The 20,450-nt window shown below is 40.3% G+C and overlaps 1 protein-coding gene across 2 annotated transcripts; it reads left to right on the forward strand.

Moving 5' to 3' along the window:
* Window positions 1–239: 239 nt before the first annotated feature.
* Window positions 240–19,380, forward strand: xxylt1 (xyloside xylosyltransferase 1). 2 transcript variants are annotated; one of them, XM_019880370.1, is made up of 6 exons: window positions 240–396; window positions 696–755; window positions 1,410–2,012; window positions 4,292–4,439; window positions 11,562–11,694; window positions 12,514–12,954. In XM_019880370.1, the coding sequence occupies exons 3-6, from the start codon at window positions 1,494–1,496 to the stop codon at window positions 12,713–12,715; spliced, it is 1,002 nt and encodes a 333-aa protein (XP_019735929.1). In that variant the 5' UTR covers window positions 240–396; window positions 696–755; window positions 1,410–1,493; the 3' UTR covers window positions 12,716–12,954. The 2 variants fall into 2 exon arrangements, with proteins under 2 accessions (XP_019735929.1, XP_019735928.1); XM_019880369.1 differs by lacking the exon at window positions 12,514–12,954 and adding an exon at window positions 17,269–19,380 and having other exon boundaries at window positions 243–396.
* The last annotated feature ends 1,070 nt before the right edge of the window (window positions 19,381–20,450 follow it).

A 20,450-nucleotide genomic window follows, 5' to 3' on the forward strand; every position in this document is an offset into this window, starting at 1 on the left:
TTCAAATACGTCATAAAACGCTTCCTTTTCGTTTTTCAGGGCACACTTTAAGATTTTACTGCTTTGAATATTTTACGTTCAATGTACCTTTATTTTTGTAATACGAATAAAATCCTCCTTTTTACTTTTACATTTTTAAATTGATAAAAAAGAAGTGCCATGTATTTTTATTTTTAAGAATTATTTGTTGCCGAACTGATTTTAATTTTTCCAATGAATTTCAACGCAACATTACGCAGAGCGTAGATGACGCCAAAAGTGGGCGCGTCGAAATGATACCTAGCTCGCTAGCTTGCTGCTGTTGCAAAGTACAGTACACTATCGAAATGTCGTAGTCGCGTAGCCTGGCAAGGGCAGACTACACGGTTTTTTTTTTTTTTTTTTTATGGCAACAAGGTATACACATTTGCTTCACATTTCTCAATGATTGCATCTGTTACATGTGGGTTGTTGAGTTCTGCTACCCTGCGAAGCGCAGTAGCTTGTTGACTACTACTTTGTATTACTTTTATGATATAGTATTATTAATTGCCTTGAATTGTGTTTCGCTTCTTGCCCAGATCAGGGTGATTTTCTGGTTAAATGAAGGATATCGATTGATAGATTGGTGGCGCTCCGTAGAGACAGTTCAACTCGATGTTGTTAATGTCATGGTAAAATTGCATCACATTTTATTATGCATGTTTTTTTTTCAGTGTGAATCCTTAAAACAAGCTGTCAAGATGAAACTGCAGAGAGCATCAATTCTTCAAGATGTAAGCGAATACGTACAAACATCTTACTTTACCTCTGCTGTGCATGCAGTTCGACCCCTTTATTGATCACTGTAATTAGTCATCTTGATCACTTTTTTATGTCACGTATTCAGTTATATTAAGACACTTCCAAGTTTTGGCTTCCCATTCGAAGTTTGTCATTGCATGATTTTGTGGATGAAAACGTTTCATAAGAAAAACAGATTGTAAGTTTAAGATCCCACGTCTTAAATCAGCACAGACGAGTCTCCTTGAAAGCCTCTTACATGGATCCTTTTTGCTTCTCTTGCTACGGCCACTTCCACTCTGTTCCCCCAGTACAATGCAAAAGGTTTAGATAAAGGTTTAGTTTTCACGTTTCTCTCTCTGGTTAGTTCTATCACTGTCACAGTCAGTAATTGGGATGATTTACATATTTGGAGTGTGAGGCTGATGATTTGGAACTCTTAATTAAATTATATTCGAGTTAGAAGTGTTTTATGAATGAAAAGTTCCTGGAATAAATGTACATTGAATTGTGTTTTCTTAGAGAAAGATCTGTAATTGTTTTAACCATTTCGTGTGTATGTGGCATGTCAGTGTGTGAATTTAATTGAATTTAGTTTTTAGTGTTGTCTTTGCACCTGAACTAAAGTGTGCATGTTTGTTTTTCAGGAACTGAATAGAAATGCCCCTCAAACATTGACAAAAACCTGGTGACAGTTTTGCCTCCATTTTTCCTCACATAAGTGTGCAGACATGCGCATCCTCAGACTAGTTTACGTAATCATGGCCAGGGTCAGTATGTTCAGATCCCTCCAGTTTCTGCTGATTCTGGCCTGTGTCCTGGCTGTGGTGACATTCTACTACTTTGGCTCAGAGAATCAGAACTTCTCCAGCACTACCAAGAGGATCAAGCTGTCTCAGGCAAGCCGCAACACCAACAGAAATGATGCAGACCTGACCATAGATACCAGATTCTCTGAGCTTGCTAGATCCAAGGAGAAGAAAATGGGAGAGAACGATGCTTTTCAATCCAGAAATAATGGCAACGAGACTTCGGTCCAACGCTATAATGTTCTCATGATGTTCACTAAAGTGGACAAAAGCCAAAACCTCCAGGACAAGTTCAGAGTGGCCATGTTGTCGATGGTCAAGTATGCACAGTTCTTGGAAGGAGAGGTGTTGGTGCTTCATTTTGTGAGTGATCCGGTCAGTAAAGTACTGGGAGAGAAGATGCTTCAAGAATTCTTCAAAAATGTAACATTCAAGTATGAGGTAGGCATACAAATATTTGCATTGCTTCCCATGTTTATTTTTTATTTTGAGATGTTTTGAGGGAAGAAATTTCATCTGTGCTGTATGTTACACATACACCACATTTGACAATAAAGTTGTACCCAATCCAATGTGGTATTGCATAGCAAATAAAAGTATGTTTGCATTAGATTGCATTCAAGTACACTGGTACCCTGAGATACAAATTATATTTGTTCCATCACACTGCATGTAACTCAAATCAGTCGTATTTCACTGAAATAAATGGAAATGGCATTAATTTGTTCCTCCACCCCCCTCCAGCCCAAAAAATAAAACATTTTTGCAATGTTTTATAATAGCAAAATAGGCACTCTGTAATATTGTACTGATATTAATAAACAGAACGCTAAGGACTTAAACAGCTCTGCAAACTGCATCAGATTTCAGCAGCTTTTATTTGTTACACTCCTGTGCTGATGACACCCAGCTCTATTTCTCTGCAAAACCACTAGTACCAATTGGCCTCCCTTTGTGAATTTCTAGTAACTACCAAAAAATGAATGAAACAATTTTTTTTTTCATTTGAACGCTGTCCTGTGTCATTGTTGCTACTCACTTTTGTTGGCATACTTCGCCAGACCTAATCCACTGCCAAGAATCCGTTTCACCTTTGACCAATGCATGCCATTTGACCATCATGTCACTAAAGTTTTCCAGTGCTGCTTTGTTTTGTCAAGAAATATTGCTAGAATAAGTCCTATTGTGCCACCTGAACAATTAATCCATACATTTTTCTGTATCTTCTCCCATTAGGACTACTGTACCTCTCTAAAATCTGAAATATTGAGGCAGTTGTTTAGATATTTTCAGAGATTGATTTGGGCATAAGTCGAGACTCGCCATAAACTTTGGTGGCAATATGTTGTAGTTTTCCAACAATAAGCCACATTAAGCTTCTCTATGGTGAACGTGTATGGAGAGGAAAAAGCTGAATACCCATAAAATTCAAAATATTGTGACGATTGCTTTGATATTTTCAGACGTTGAAGTGGGCATAGGAATGTTGGTGGCGATTGGTCGTGGTTTTCAAATATCAAGCCACGTTAAGCGGTTTTTTTTCACGCACATTAAGCGTTTGAGAATGTCCCGCATCTTACTGCGCTGTGCGTTAAAGAATTCTTACACCACTGCACAAACTTGTTCTTCATGCTGTTCATAACCTCATGTTAGTACCGTCTTAAGTCAGTCAGACCATAATTTTTTGACTATCTGTCCACGACGCACCCAGAAACACTACTCTTCTTAGTTCACTTTTATGTCTCAGCGTATCATCAAATATTTAAAAAAACGTACATCAATCATTTTTTGTTTTATATACTGTATTTATGTTTTAATTACTTTTTATATTACACTGTTTTAATTCCACAAACATGAAAAACCTAAATGGTGTACTTTTTTCCCCCCTTTTAATTGATGAACCATTGTTTATCTTCGTTCCAATATTTATTTTATTTCAAGCGCTTTGGAGTTTATGGCAATTATTGCACTAGGGGGCAGTGTTGGCTAGATAACACCATACGTGTTCTGGGAGGGATTCCAAACGTGTGTTGCAAGGCAAAAAGCAAGGACACGTTCTTGCTCAATTTTCCACTTTGAGAGAAAATAAACAAAAACACATGGTGCATCACTCCCGTCCACTAAAGATTTGGTGAAAACAATTTGAAAATAGCCACCAATCAATATTCTTGGGCAGGAGAAATGTTAAAAGTCTACTTTCTGGCACTTGGTACCAGATAGACCCCATTTACACACTTCAGGTGACTAGTTGCAGACAACTTCTTGATTGAAAAGTGATTCTCAGTGTGGTACGAGTACCGCAAGTGGTCTACAGGTTCTCTGTCGAGATACATGAAAGAAGCTTCATCAATCCTCCTGTCAATCTCCGCTCTTTTCTATAGCTTGTGATAACTCTTTGCACTCCGATATTTTGAAGTGCTGGAATTGACGCACATGTTGATGTTTTGAACATTTTGTTTCAATAAATACTTCATAGATTTAAGTAAACAGCAGCCGATAAAAAGGGCGTGCACATTGAGACGATTACAACGTTTGGACAACTTGGTCTTAGTTCCCTTGTGAGATTTCGAAATGTGACAGTTTAGATATGTTCCCTGTGCTAATTTGCTCTGGTCTTGGCTATTTAGTTAATTCTTCTATTTGAATATTCATTATAATGCAGAAATAACATTTGTAGTTTTTACTTTGACCTAGGTTGCACTGTGTTACTTTCCACACAGGTGTTGTTCCATGATGTGGACACCTTCACTCACAGGCTGTTCCCGATTGTGGAAGCCTTGCAGAAGCACTTCAGCGCTGGCTCTTGGTCTTATTTCAGCGATGCCATCTTCTTCCTCTCTGTCGCCATGCACCGCATCTTGCCTCAAAGTAAGTGCAATACCCAGCCACTTTTTGCACAAAAGAAAATGGTTGAGGAATATTTTACGAAATGAAATTCAGAATCATTTTACTGGTACTCTGGTATCAGCGTACCCAACAAAACTCTTCTTGGGCACTAATGGTCTGTGCATTTGGGATCCCGGGACCAATGAGAACAAGTGCTGTTGTTAATGTTGTCATTGTTAATGTTGGCCATCCCATTGCTGGTCCAGTTCAATCAGACAGTACTCCTAAATCAGAAGGCCTGGGTAGATTAGATTGTCATGGCAACAAAAAGATGCTGAAATCTGACATTTATGCCCGCTGAGAAGGCCTTGCTGGTCCTGAATCACACCACTCTTGTGCAACATGAGCATTACTAACATGAGTGTTAACGTTACTGTTATGTGCAAGTTTTGCTCTTGAGTAAAACAATCGTAACTTGTTCATTTGAAGAAAAAAAATATTAGAATTGAGACTGTTAATGACACCGACTGCCGAATTACTGGTTGCTCGCTCGTAATAATTGATGGTAATGAATGTGAATTTCTTTCATATTATTTTAGAATTTAATATATTTGTTTATTTGTGTTGTTTTGAGTGGGCTAGGCACTCCTCCTTGTAAGGCAGGTGCAGTAGCTGCAGGGCACGTGCCCTGAGGTCCCTGGGGAGTCAAGAAGGAAGGGTTTGGTCTTTTGCCCATGTTACAGCCTGCACATGTGTTGGTTGATTGCTGCCATTTACCGGCGCCTTTTGGAAATAAATGTCAATTAATCACCGGATGGCAACAGGGCATCCACATTACCTTGTGAATGTCTTTTTTTGAATCACCAAAATGTTTTTGCGCTTGATGTTTATGCAAGTTTTCAAATAGACTCTCTTTCAAAAGCAGACTATTTTATGACATGATACATTTTTCAAACACGGTTGAGGTCAAAGATGAATGAAGCAAAATTGGGCACTTTTGCTAATTTGTGTTACCATAGATTGCATCGCTAAAAAATGAACTGTGTTCTACTTGAACCAATGAGATCGTACAGCTGCGGTGTTGTTATTTCATTGAAATGTGAAATAACGTATTGGCCCGAATATAAGACGGCCCTGATTATAAGACGACCCCGTCTTTTTCAAGACGCAAGTTTGAAAAAATACTTTTTGAACACCAAATTAATTTTTATACAGAAAATAATTACAGTACATCTGAAACAAATGATTCTAACAATATATGTGAGAGAAAAAGCATGTTATTTTGCCTCATTCAAATCTTAATATCTGAACATTTAAATATGTAAACTAAAGTGCAATCACATTTGTAAATGAATGGCTTCTGGTTTTTGAAATGTAAATGACATCATAACTTCTCCTCAGCTGCCAGTTAACCTGGCCGATCTTCGACCCACTTTTCTCCAGATTGTCGCTACGTTTCTCCATTTTCTGTTATCTCTTCTATTATTTTCTTCTCTTTTCTTTCTTACCACTATTTTTTTATTTTTCTTCTTCGTGCTACCGCTATTTTTATTTTTTCTTCTTCGTGACAGGGGTTCGCTTTGGCCTGGGGAGTCAAGTTCAGCATTCACTTCAATGGTATCTGGCGCCATCTAGCGTCGTGAATGGGTATAATGTCTTGACCCCGAATATAAGACGACCCCCACTTTTTCAGTCTTATTTCAATGCAAAAAACACCGTCTTATATTCGGGCCAGTACGGTATAAGGCAGGCATGTCCAGCTCTGGGCCTGGAGGGCCAACGTCCTGTCCTGCCTGTTTTCCAGCCGTCTCGGCTGCAACCCACCTGATTCAGATGATCAGCTCATCAGCCAGCTGTGACGCGGCATTAGAATGATCCTGATTATTTGAATCAGGTGTGTTGCTCCTGGGAGAGCTGGAAAACAGGCAGGACAGCGGCCCTTGAGGACCGACTTTGGACACCCCTGGTATAAGGTTTGCTACGGATGGGTTAAACGTGTTACTGCTGTTTAACATCCGTCGTAAAAGAAATTCTGATTGTGTTACAGGTGCTAGTTGATGCGTAACCTAGCACTCATAAAATTGATATTGATCATGGGGGCAACTGTTTGTCGTCACAGTCGGCACAAAACACATGGACTGATAATGAGAAACACAAAGGGAAATTGATGCCCACACAAAGACTCGCGCATTGTTGCACCCTTGCAAATGACACTCTGAATCCCATAGAAAATCCGTCAATTTGCATCAGGCAGACTTTGTTCATTGGCGACGCCATAATGTTGTGACTCGTGTATGACTTTCAGAGAAACGGTGACAGTTACAGATTGCTAAAACTTGAAAATATCTGAAAATATCAGTCTCAAAGCTATTGTTAGCTGCCATGAGTGTAATTTAGCCAATGGAAATTTGTCATGATTCATTACCAGGTTGCAGGGAAACAGTTTTTGTTCTCCATGCATCCCCTCTGGAGATATCAACATGCAAGGACTTGTTGCAGTCAGCCGGGTTCTTTATTTTCCATTTTATGATAATTTGCTCTTTTGGGACAAGATCCCATTGGCATCACTGACCTTGCCGGTCGGTTTGACGTCAAACTTCTTATCACTAAACATTCTTAAATGTGTTTGTCGGGTCTGTGATCCAATCAACATGTTTGAGACCAAAGTTGATGCAAGTCATGTGAATTGGTCCCCGCCAGCATTCAATTAGTGGTCACGCTGTGAAGCTCAATGAAACAACACGATTAGATTATATTAGGATAGGTTGGTAGCAAAGGAAATGCTTGTAATTAAATGAATATAAAGCATCGTTAATTAATCCTCACAACAAGGTGTTGAGTCCAATGGCGGAGTCAAGTCAGGAGTGTGTCGAGTCTGGACGACAGCCCTGCGTGCTACTTACTACTCGTAGCGACATGATAAGTGGCCCCTATCATTGTAAAATTGTCGAAAACAAAACAAGAACATGGAACATTTTCAACTCCCCAATAACTAATACATTAGTGGCAAAAAAAAAAAAAAAAACAACAACTATTGACTACTAAAGTAGATGCCCCATTCAGCAGCCCACACCGCTCTTCTCTCAAGTAATGTTCCATTTGTTCCAGTTCCAGCTGAAGAAAAACAGCCCTAAAGCATGATGCTGCCACCAACATCGTTCACCGCAAATAATGGATTTTTTTTTTTTCGTGATGAGCAGGATTGTGGTGGTGTACTCGTGTATATACTTTTCAACCTTGGTTTCACCGGACCACAGCACAGTTTTCCCCACGTTTTTGGGCGATTTCTTTTTTTTTTTTTTTTAATTTATTTATCTATCGATTGATGCTTTTGAACAGTTTGAATCCTCTCAAAAACTCTGGAAACCCTGTGCGGACCAAGCAAGGCTTGTGCAGTAAGATGTGACGATGGAAACGCGTGCTAAGAGCATCTGAACTTTATTTGGTTCAGACAGAAATACTTTAAATGCTGGCTCTTGAGTGCTGACTCCCCTTTATCATGAGTTTGGTTCATACTGAGCTTGATTGACTGATATTGTGAACAAACTTTTTTTTTTTTTTTTTTTTTTTTTAAGGTGATGGTGACAAGACAAACATGCCTGTTTGATGACTAAAACATGACGACAAGCATCAGGTGTTCCCATGATTTTTTTTTTTTTTTTTTGCACCACTGTCTGAGTCCCAATCCATAATTTGGCATCACTCACCACACTCAAGTTAAAACAAGTCCTCTTAAAATATCTTCCACATTTAATGTTACTCAACAATCGGCTTGTGACAACTTTAATCAGAAGCCTAAAACTTTCCACATAACCCAAATGGACTGCTAGCGGGCGTGTGGCTAGAGTTAGCGTTGTTGGGCTAACATCAATTATTATGTTTGCGTTACTGTTATGTCTAGACCAGGGGTGTCAAACTCATTTCACATTGTGGGCCACATACGGACTCGGTAGATGTCAAGTGGGCCGAACCATTAACATAATACCATACTGTGCTATGAATCACCAAATTATCATCTCTTTCCTTTGTTTTGGTCTCAAGAAACATTGATTGGCGCTTTCATATCATTTGCTGCGTTGGGTCTATCTCGGTGACAGACTGAGGCTGCTGTTTTCTTCCCCAATCAAAACAATGTTGTCTTCTACTGTGATCAAAACAGTGTGCCCCCCTAGCGGATAATTGACGAATTGCATTTTATTTAAAATATTCATTCTGTGTCTTTAATGCATTTCTTTTCACTTTTAAATGATCCCGCGGGCCGGATCGAACCTCCTTGGGGGCCGGTTCCGGCCCGCGGGCCATATGTTTGATACCACTGGTCTAGCCCGTGCAGGGCAGCAAGTGTAATGCGTTTTAAAATTGATGTTGATAGTGTTAGACTGTCCACATGCACTCCCCTCTTTAAAATAACAAAATAAAAAATCCCTACTTTTAAAATCGAGCTGCACAAAATGATGCCCTCCCAAACAACAGATGGCACTAGAAAGAGTCAACTCTGGCAAAAAAAAAAAAAAAAAAAGGCAAATAAATCATGCATGGGGATTAAAGAAGTGGAATTGAGTAATCACTGCATATTCATCCATCCAATATCCAAACTGCTGGACCCAATTCCAGCTGTCTTGGGGCAGCAGGCGAGGTATACCCTTGAACTGGTCGCCAGCCAATCGCAGGGCACACATAGCCGAAGAACCATTCACACTCATAGTCACACGTACGGACAATTTAAAGTGTTCATTTAACCCATCGTGCATGGTTTTGGAATATGTAGGCAAATCGGAGCGCAGAGCTTCGTATCAAAATCTTGAAAAAAAAAAAACCTCGTAAAATGAGGCATATTGTAATGTCATGTGAATGAAGACAAAAAAAATGAGCTTTGGATTTTTTTTTTTTTTTTTTTTAATTGGGCCCATGATGATTTCAGTGAAAAATATCCTTGACGTGCCATAAATCCAAATAAGGATACAAGTATGAAAGTGACTGCATGTGATGTTGCGATTCTGGAAAATGGCATCTATTCAGGATTGGCAAAAACAGAAAACAATGACCCTCAGTAAATAGGCTTTAAGTGCTCACATCAGGGGGGATATTAGGACCTAATGAGATTGACCCACATTCTTCTTGGAAAAAAAAGTCTGCTTAGATCACAGTGTGCCTTTTTTTTGTGGCCAATTTAGGTGTTACTGCAAAGTGCTATCTCCTCTGACCAGAGCCTTTAGCGCACTCCGTTCTTCTTTAATTACGTTATTCATCCAATAAAACATCAACGTTCCCACAGAAAGCGTTACAACACAAGAAAAGCAAACACTCATTTGTCTTTATTCTATTTTGTTTCATGGTATTTCTTAAAAAAAAAAAAAAATCACACAAGTCTAGAGTTTATTGTTCGTGAGACTTTGAGTAATGATTGATAGATATGTTTGGTTGAACAAAAATGACCCAAAAGAAAATCCAGTTGTAGCTGTGTTTTTTTTTGTTTTGTTTTTTTGTTTTTGTTTTTTTGTTGTTGTTGCTGTAAAATATACACCATATCTTCTGAAAATTACCAGCAGGCTCCACCTGTACTGCTGGAAAAAAATACGTACATTCAATCAATGCGACAAAAAAAAAAAAAAAAAAAAAATCTAAATTCATTAATGCATTCATTCATTGATTCTCTAAACCACTTATCCTCGCAATACAATTTAGAACCTGACTCAGTTTGTAACTGTTACACGCTGTGTTATAATGGCTGACAGCTGCAGTGCATAAGTGGATGCCAGGCCAATTCGTGGTTATTTTTAGCGCGACGTCAACATGGATTGTTCCATCTGTAAGACTGATGCCACGTAAAACTCTTGAAAGAAAAAAAAAATAATACAATTTAGCCCTACTTTCACCCTTTTGTTCCAAGTCCAACATCAATGCTACCCCTCATCACAGTGTTATAACAAAGAGCGCACAATGGCATTGTGATGTGTAGCTAGCTTCCTTGTTTGGAGAGTATAGAAAAACAGGTTGTTGCTCTTGGTGCGCAGCCCTTTTTCGGTGTTTCGCCTTGCACATTTGAGCTATGTCAGAAAAGTTATGAAGATGATATTTGAAATCCAAACTTCCAAGTACCGTAATTTCCGGACTATAAGCCGCGACTTTTGTCACACGCTTTCAACTCTGCGGCTTATTTCATGAAGCGGCTTATATAAATACTTTTCTAACGGCTGCCTGTGTACCGTCTTTCTTTGTAAAAATCTCATGTTACAATATGGGCACCTGCGGTTTATACACAGGTGCGGCTTATGTGTGTACAAAATATTTTTTTCCTTTAAAAATGTAGTGGTGCGGCTTATAATCAGGTGCGGTCTATAGTCCAGAAATTACGGTAATTCTTCTCCTGAAAGGATTCTTCTGGGCTCCTCGGTCATCCACATCTTCAAAATGGGTCGCCTTAATGACTCGCGAGTTAGGTAAAGAGGAACAAATCATTTCAAATCACGTAAGCAGGCTGAATGTTATTCATGTCCCTGGATACTTTTCTCTGATTGACTGGTGCTGTGCATTTAAGGTTGCATCTCATTGGTCAAAGTAAGATAAAGGCATAGAGTTCCAATTTTAATTTACTGCACATCTTTGCGATAAAGTCAAATTGCACATGCAGTTATTGCGATGACGATGAGCTACAAGCACAAGGTCACATAAGTTTTAAATAGGTTTGATCCATCATACGCAAAATGGATGATGTTCCTAAAACCACATGCCCTAATTGGGATTTTTATCAGTACAATAATTCGGATCTGTCGATGACACAATTACTGACTAATTCCCGTTTTGTTACCATGCCAACTCAAAAAAAAAAAAAAAACAGGAAGTTGAAACAATGGCTAGATGAAACCTGAATATCCTGGATACACTTTTCTTCCCAAACAAGCTACTGTGTTCATCACTCAGCACCTCTATGCTTGAAACCGGTCGATATGCACTTTGAGGTTTTTAGATGCCTACCTGACCTTTTATTGATTTGCACATTTTCATGGCATTTCCTCTTTGGGCTCCTCGGTTAAAAGTTCTGATGACTCTTTTTATGTAACGTTTTTAACTCCCCCACATTGGCTCTTATTTCCTGAATGATTTGCTTGTTTGCACAGCTGCTCCCAGGTCATAGACATTGCGATTATTTTTTCCTTCTTTCAGATTTGACACGCATTGTGCAGCTTGACATCGATCTGAAGTACAGGACCAATATCAGGGACCTCTTCCAGGAATTTGACCGCTTCCCGCCAGGAGCGGTACTCGGCATCGTCAGGGAGATGCAGCCGGTGTACAGGTAGCACACGTTATCTCATGAACATTTTCGTGATCGTCCACGTAGTGCTGTTGGTATGATGCCACCATAGAGCCATCGAGCTAGCTTTATAATGCTTCACAGGTATGAGAGGCTGGGTGCATCCTAGACTGGTGGCTAGTTATTCTTGGGGCTCATAAAGACAAACAAACGCCCATTTACCATTTAGGACAATTTACCGTAGGTCCCCCAACCTCAGAAACTTGAGGCGGATGTGCTAACTTGGCCACGGATAACGTTGAATTAAGAAAGTATCATTTATTTAATATTAGCTTGGGTGCAAGGTTTGCTGGAGGAAGAATTTAATTGAGGTTGGTTGCTTCCTCCATGAGCTTAAGCGTTTCATTTAAAACACACACACACACACACACACGCACACGCACACGCACACGCACACACACACACACACACACACGGCTCCTCTCATTTCTCCCCTTCAACCGGTCCAAAATGTGATGTTTTTTCGCCTCAAGGGGCGTCAATCAGGTTTTGTGGACCATAATTTTCTAGCTTGCAGCCTTTCAACAGAGCTTGTCGTTTTTATCCATAAAATGATCCAGTAACGTGCAAACGTTTGCTCATTCAACATATATTGTTTTGAGACCTGAGATTGTATTTATTAGTTCTTATCAGTCAGCCTATGACGTGAGTATTTTATTTATTTACTAGCTGCATAAGTAGGAGTGAGGTTTTCTGAAACTACATTTTTCCAAATTAGTGTATCTGCTGACAAAAGAGGGTTTGTCAGTTTTGTTTTGTTTTTTTTTTTGTTTGTTTTTTTGGGTGGGGGGCGTTCTTCAGGTGTTTGCTCATCAACGCCAACTGTGCTGCTGGCGTGATGCCGGTCTGCTCTTTTATTCTCGGGAGATTACTGAGAAGTTGGCACAGAGACGCTTCTAATCAGCAAAGGCTTTTGTTGCCACACTGTGTGAATCACAGTGTGGCAACAAAAGCCTTTGCTCACATGTTTGCCCTCTGTCTCTTTGTTTCCTTTCTGGAGTAAATTAACAATCTGCTCACTGCTCTAACCTGACAAGCCACAATCAAGGATTACAAATTTTCTCCTGCTGCATCAACTGTATGGAAAAAAAAGTGTCCATCTATTCATATGTTTTGTATGTTTCGGTTTGTTTGCATTTCTGTCAATGGAAATCTCCCTCCTATTGCTCACATGAAAGAATTAAATGCTGACTCATGACTGAAAGCACGAATTAGTCGTCAAGACTCGGGTTATGTGCATTTAGTTGAACATTTTTTGAACTTATTTTCAAATTCAATCCACCTAGACACCGACTTTATGATCAAGGAAGTTAAAAAAAAACGTTCCAAGACATCGTCTTCCCCAATGATAAAATGTTAACGTGTGCTTGTGCTTATTTGTGTGCCAAGGCTTTTCAATTTACAAGCTTTTTACTCCTCTCCTATTTTCCCACTCCCCTCCAACATCATCGCTTTGTTTCCCCCAACCACACCGGCCATCAAAATGGACATCACTGTGACGGTGCGCTTGTGCGTGTGCAAGTTAGTGTCTGGGAAGTATGGTATGACGATGTGAGGTAAGGTCACCTGGAAAGTTACTATTATAGCTGCTTGCTGGAGCAAACACATGGCCTGCTCATTTCCTCCAGGTTTTGAGCATCGTATCAATGGACTATTTAAATTTGGTCTCGAGGTTTTTAAAGGATAACAATTATTAAACGTCTGCGGCAAAATATGTGAAGAGCATTTCTTTGCACAGCTATTGAATGGTGCATTTTTTTGTCGTAGATGTGTATCTGTAGCAGAGAGCTGGAATCATATGCCGTCCTGTTGTGACTTGACTTAAATGGAAGGGATTTAACACAGAAAAACAGCTATTTGGCCCACACTTGATAACCAAGTCCCATAAGGTCAACCCTTCTCCTGCAAGTAGTTTCTGAAGGAAATTAAAAAGTGTCCAATACGTAGTCCACGTCACTGAGGATATTACATTTTTGCCTGCATTCGATCCGCATCAGCAATGCCATACAAAATGCATTACATAACTACCCTTTGCTCCTTTCAAGTTTGGCATTGATCGGCAGCTAAATCCAGCCAATGCCAAACATCTTGCGGAGAGGGGGAGGGACACACGCAACTGCTCCTTCCGAGACAGCACACAAGCGTGAAATCCACTTCTAGTCATATGCTGACAAGTATATGATTATGTGGTACGCCTATATTGTGTTTTAAAACATTTTTTGACCATATTTTTAATTACACAATTACCACTGGAAAAAACAGCGGAGCTTGTCAGAATGTACGACTAGCCCCGCGCTTCACCTGTCCATTCAAATGAATGGGAGCGAGCCTCTTTCCATGTATCAACTTTTGATTGATGCAGTTCCCAGACGATTTATTGGCAGGCCAGTCCAGTACTCGCACCCTTACTACAAAACTACACTGTTCTAACACATCATGCAAAGTGTGGCTTTGCATTGTCATGCTGCAATAAGCAGGGACCTCCCTGAAGAATAGCGTTGCTTTGAATGATGCATACATTGCTTCAAAACCTATCAACACATTTCAGCATCAATGGTGTCTTCACATAAGTTACAGATGGCATAGGCACAAACACACCCGGTTTCATCGTAAATGCTGGATTATGAACTGCACACTGATAACAATCCAAATGTTTCACTTCCTCTTTGGCCCAGTGGACACAAGGTCCACGATTTCCCCAAAAACAATTTGAAATGCGGACTCATCAGACCACAACACATTTTTCTGCTTTGCATCAAGCATCTCAGATGAGGCTGGGCCCAGGTACAGATGACGACTGACAGAACCCTTTCTAAGATGGCATAGGCACAAACACACCCGGTTTCATCGTAAATGCTGGATTATGAACTGCACACTGATAACAATCCAAATGTTTCACTTCCTCTTTGGCCCAGTGGACACAAGGTCCACGATTTCCCCAAAAACAATTTGAAATGCGGACTCATCAGACCACAACACATTTTTCTGCTTTGCATCAAGCATCTCAGATGAGGCTGGGCCCAGAGAAGCCGGCAGCGTTTCTGGGTGGACTACGGCTTTGTCTGGAAGAATTTAACTTGCATTTGTACTGTAGCGACAAACCCCGTTAACTCACAAGGGTTTTCTGAGGCTTTTGGCGTTGCCCCTTTGGTACGCAATCATGACACGTTGAATAAGTTGATGGACCGTCGATGATGGAATCACTATATTCTTTGCAATTGCAAGTGCATTTGCAATGAACTTATTCCACTTTGGAATGTTCCGAACAGGTGCTCTTTTTGAGCATTCTTTTGTTGTCCCAGCTTTGTCGGTTTGTGTTGCAGACATCAGATTCAAAATGTTTGAACATGAATTTTCTTGTCTTTGTAGTGTATTGAATTGAGTATAGGTTGAAAAGGATTTGAAATACAGCCAACAAGAGCATTGAGTATGTACTGGCGAGCCATAGTGTGCATCCTCTCCTCGGGAGAACTTTCCTGTTTTCAACAGCGAGCTCCCACTCCTATTGGGTGCTAATGGACAGAGTATTATTCAGGACAATGCTTCCTCTTGCTATTCAGACCACATCCTGCCACTGAGAAGTTCAATAGATGTGTGTGTGTGTTGGGGGGCGGGAGTTGTGGGTCGGGGGGGTGGGGGGTGTCATGTCTTTACACTCCAGCTCCATTTAACATGTTTTAAAAGCCCAAGAGATGAGGCCCATTTATGTAAGTGTTACAAACACAGCAGAGCGAGGAACTTTAGGCGGCCGCGTGCTAATTTATCATGAAACGTGGTCAGTTGAGCAAGCCGGTATATAAGCTCCAGCCAGTAAATAAGAACAACTTCACATTGTTCACACACAAGACCACTCAGTACGCATCCAGTGGTGCCTTTTAGATGCAAGTTCATCATGGTGCACTCAAAACACTCGCCTGAAATCGTCTTTTTCTATTGAAATGGATCGATGTATGTCCAGAATGCATGTTAAAGAGAGAGAGATTGCAAGGGCAAGAGCAGAATGGAAAGTGACAGAGACAGAAGGTTCAAGACCTGGGAGGAGCAGTTGAGAAAAGGGCATTAATTGTCAGACGGGCAAACAACCTTCGTGGAAAGCACATTATAGCAATCGACATACATTAAACAGGTATGTTTATGTTGCTGAAAAGAAAGAGAAGAGCAAGGGGCAGTGTTTTGAAGGTGATAGTGAGCTTTATAAAAATACAGCATACTGTATATTGATACACTCGGATATCAATACAAATATTTGTTTTAAAGTTCACATTTTACTTTGTATTTACATTGTTACAGGGAAGTCGTTTCCATTTTTGCTTCAGTGTGTTTTAGAAACTGTCCCGATACAAAAATGACTGAAGCTTTTGTTTGAGTGAGAATGACCCACAGAAATGTTCATTCATCCCTTCTTTGTACTGCTTATCCTGAGTAATCAAAAGATTTTTTTTTTCACACCACAAATTCCTTGCGTGCATCCACCCATCATCTGATCCGCTTATCCTCACGGGGGTCGCGGGCATGCCGGAGCCTATCCCCGCCGTCTTGGTGCAGCCGACGGGGCACACCCTGAACTGGTTGCAAGACAATCGCAACAGTAACAAAAAAATATATATAATATCTTGGACAGGACAAAAGAAAAATCATGGGTGTGGACTATATTTACAACAGTGTTGTGTATTACTCCTAAATCAAAAGTGATCTTATAAACAATGTATTTCTTCTTGAAAAGTCAAAATGTATTCCTTTCCTCTTTGATGAAATCTTAAAATTGGTATTATAACTGGTCTGTGATTTTCTGACAATAAAGCAGACTTCTAAAAGTGTACAATGTACAAAGGGATGCCCACACATTAACCGATGTCAGTCGCGGTATGTCGACACTGAAGGCTGCTGAGCTGGCATGGGCCGCGAGCTCTCCTGGACCTGCTAGCTTCCTGTTTTCTACCCACTGGGCTGTTTGTTCAGCAAATGGAAGAAGAGCAGACTTGCTGCTCGGTTTTATGAACGTGGTCAAACAAACACATTCGTAGTTAACAGCTCATCAAAAAATTGCTGAATCATAATTTAATTGACAAATGAGTCACCGCTGTTGCCCGGCTTATAACAGCCATTAACCAATCTTTGTTTATTGCTGTTGCCACATTAACAATCCAAAAATCTCCAGGTAGTACTTGGTGCTCTTTAAATTGGCAAGATACTTTCTCACAAACTGTATTTTTGTCTTATATTCATTGTGTTTTCTCTATAAAATGTGTTTCATACTGGTGAAAAGGTATTGAGACTTGGCATTAATTCCATCTCATTTTAACCAAAAGCGTTGGGCAAGGATATGAAATTACCTATATTGGGATATAAAATTTGGTCCATATCGCATCGCGCTTCCTGTGCAGTGGGAAACGATTTCCATACCAGTTACACTCTTACTTGAACTCTTCTGTTGGGGTCGTCTTTACAAATGTTGTCGATGAGAACACCAAGTTTGAAGACATAGACAAGACAACAAACTGTTGCATTACCAGCACACTGGACATTTGTCAGCTGACATCTCCTCTTCACACGCAGACACACATTCTGGCAGTACCGCAAGGAAAACCCTCAAACCAGAGTGGGTGACCCTCCGCCCGAGGGTCTCCCCGGCTTCAACAGTGGCGTGATGTTACTGGACCTCGGCGCAATGAGGGCCTCCGCCCTCTACAACCAACTGCTGGATACGACAAATGTGACCAAGCTGGCTGACAAGTACAGCATCAGGGGCCACCTCGGGGACCAGGACTTCTTTACCATGATCAGTATGGAGCACCCAGAACTGTTTTACTCCCTGGCCTGTGGTTGGAACCGACAGTTGTGCACTTGGTGGAGAGACCACGGCTACAGAGATGTCTTTGACTTGTATTATCGCTGCGATGGACCCATCTATATCTACCACGGGAACTGTAACAGCCCCATACCAGATGATTAATCCCAGATACTTAAAATGCAGTGTTTGATATCACTTAAGACGCCGTCCTGCGTAGCTCACAAAACAACAGTGGTATTGTTGTAACTGACTCACTGCCCTTTGCTGGTCGACGGGCTGCTAAGACCTTGACTTTTCCTATCAACTTGGACCACTGCCCCTGTCGACTACACGTGAAAACTCCACTTCAAGTCGCATGTTAATGTCTGAATGTTATACTCATGTTCTGTCTGTTTTTTTTTTTTTGTTTGTTAGCTTTTTGTCTGCATTTTACTGATGTATATTAATGGACTCTCCCCTCCCCCCCAAAAATAGTGATCATTTTTGATCGATCTCTCAGATTCAAATAAATGTCAGCGCTCGATATTTATCACCTAAGTGTTTGAGAAGTTGGCTGGTAGAGGATGTGCATGAAGTCACACGACGAAACACTCTTGAAAAGAAACATTTCAAATCAATACGTTTTACACGAATGAACCCTAAAGCTGAGCAATGTTGTTCAAATCTTTTTTAAAAAGGCTCGATTGTGAAGCCTTGATTGCATTTATGCTGGCTTGTTCTGTTTTTTTAAGCAATAGTTCATTTCATTTTCATAATGTTTCAGAGTTACGGATCTGTATGCCGTCTCACACTGGAACAGGTTTTTTCTCTCTAGCAGGTGAGTTTATAGTATAGGGAGTATAAAATGTATAACACATTTTCACTCAGTGCACACTTGCACAATTTTAAGTGGCTCTGATCAAGACACCAAAAGTTAATTAATTTTCGGCGGCTTTTCCTGACATTTTTTTTTTCTTTTTCGGAAAATAATTGTTTTGTCCGCAGACGGACTCCAATTTGGAACTGTTTCGACCGGTAATTCCCTCCACTGTAACCTAGGCCCCAGTTCCAACTGAATGATGCTGCCACCAACTTGCTTCACTCGGACCATAAAACAATTTTATACATCCCTTTGTGAAATTTCAATAATGCTTTGCCAAAAATTTAAAGCAAGGTTGAACATTTTGGCCATAATTCCAAAGGTTGTTTGTCGCAAACACAACACTGCTCATCACCAAAAGAACACCATACGTATGGTGAAGCACGGTTTTGGCACAATCATGCTTTTGGGCTGTTCTTCATTAGCTAGAACTGGGCCTTAGTCACGATGAAGAGTTCCAAATACCAGTGAGTGATAGCACAAAACCTTCAGGCCTCTGGTAGAAAGGCAACAAATGTCAGGAAAAGCCCACTCGAACATCTGAACTTTATTTGGGGTTAATCAGAGGCACTGTGCACACTCCCATTTATCATGAGTTTGAAGGTGAATGGTAAATTGTGAAAACGGCCAGACGTAAAGAGAATGGGTACGACCACGTCAATTGTTTTTTCCAAAAGATTTGAGATGTACAGGTTTCAGGTTCCATGAAAGATGAACAATGTTTTTAAACTATTTATTCTGAGGTCTTTTTCATGTCATAGAAAAGTGGCACCTTTTATATCAACTTTAACAGCTATCAGAAGTCATCGTTATAGTTTTCTCAGGTGATTGGTTCCACTGTGCTGGCACCAAGTTGTCTTTTTTTGTGAATTTTCAAAGGAAAAATAGATAAACCGGTGTGATCCAACTCTGTGAAACAAATGACTGAACATTTCTAATAATAGGTTAATCTAAGATGCAAATACTCGATCTTGAATAGTCATTCTCTCCTCAACAGAAAAACCATAAAAAAATTGGTGTTGGTTGAATTAGCTGTCAGCCATGGGACTCTAATTCAGTATGATTTTGAACTTTGACGTATGTTTGTGTGGTCAGCTATTCGGAAAATATCCATTGTGTTTGTGTCAGTAAATGACGTGATATTTGTGCAGAGGACAGGTCGACGGGGCACTTGTTTCCACATACATTCATTTAGAAGGTACGAACTATGTATGTTAGTGAGTGTGCAACCTTTGTTTCTCATTATAATAAAAAAATAAAATAAAACGGCCCTCTTTCTGTCATAAACAAGAGCTGACCTATTTCTGTCACTCGCTTAGAATAACTACAGTCATGATCTTGGATCTTCGACGTGTTGGTATCTAGAATGATCTATAAACTTGAGGTCCGTGAGGGACAATGAGAGGAAATTGTATTTGTCCTCGGCTTTATATGATTATTTACATTGCAGCATTGACATAGTTTTGCCATTATGTTGCAACGGATTTGAGCTTGAAAAAGTCAGACGCGCAAAGTCTGACGAGTGATTAAACAAACTTTTTACATGGAATCCACTCCAAATTAAAAAAAACACCAGTCCCAATAGACCAAACCTTGAAAATAACTATAAAGTAAATTTGAATGCTCTTGCTGAGGAAATACCGGTTCCACGTCGAACTTTAGCAAACACTCCAACCTCCAACCCTGTCAGACCACGGAGATCGTGACTTGACTTGACCTCATTACGGCACTTTTCATGTCGAAAATAACTGTAAGCTTTGAAGTGTCTCACAATATTCTGCCCAGCCAGTCAGCCGATTGTCGCTTCCTCTGATCACTTCCTGGAAGTCAGATTTGGACTTCCCCAGCCTAAAGGATGTGTGTCATTAGCCATCATTTGATTGGGCGATTTGAAATGCGAAAGACGGTGGGACAAATGAATGGGACATGGCCTCATTCAGAGTGTTTAGGCACTTACACGCCTCACCCCCCACCCCCCACCTCCAGCAAAAGCCGCCCAAAGGTAAGACGTAGTTCATTGGTCATAGTAAGGTTGACATTATGTGACTCAGCTAGAAATCCATTACTTTCTTTCAGGTCTGTTGCTCC

The sequence above is a fragment of the Hippocampus comes genome, unplaced genomic scaffold, assembly GCF_001891065.2.
Source record: "Hippocampus comes isolate QL1 unplaced genomic scaffold, H_comes_QL1_v1.1 scaffold151, whole genome shotgun sequence".
In the NCBI taxonomy this organism is placed as follows: domain Eukaryota; kingdom Metazoa; phylum Chordata; class Actinopteri; order Syngnathiformes; family Syngnathidae; genus Hippocampus; species Hippocampus comes.

Excerpts from the sequence above, each read along its gene's own strand:
- xxylt1 (XM_019880369.1), top strand. The coding sequence starts at position 1,494 with ATGCGCATCCTCAGACTAGTTTACGTAATCATGGCCAGGGTCAGTATG. Across the intron at positions 2,013-4,291 it reads ATGTAACATTCAAGTATGAG|GTGTTGTTCCATGATGTGGA; the intron begins GTAGGCATACAA and ends CTTTCCACACAG. Across the intron at positions 11,695-17,268 it reads GAGATGCAGCCGGTGTACAG|ACACACATTCTGGCAGTACC; the intron begins GTAGCACACGTT and ends CTTCACACGCAG.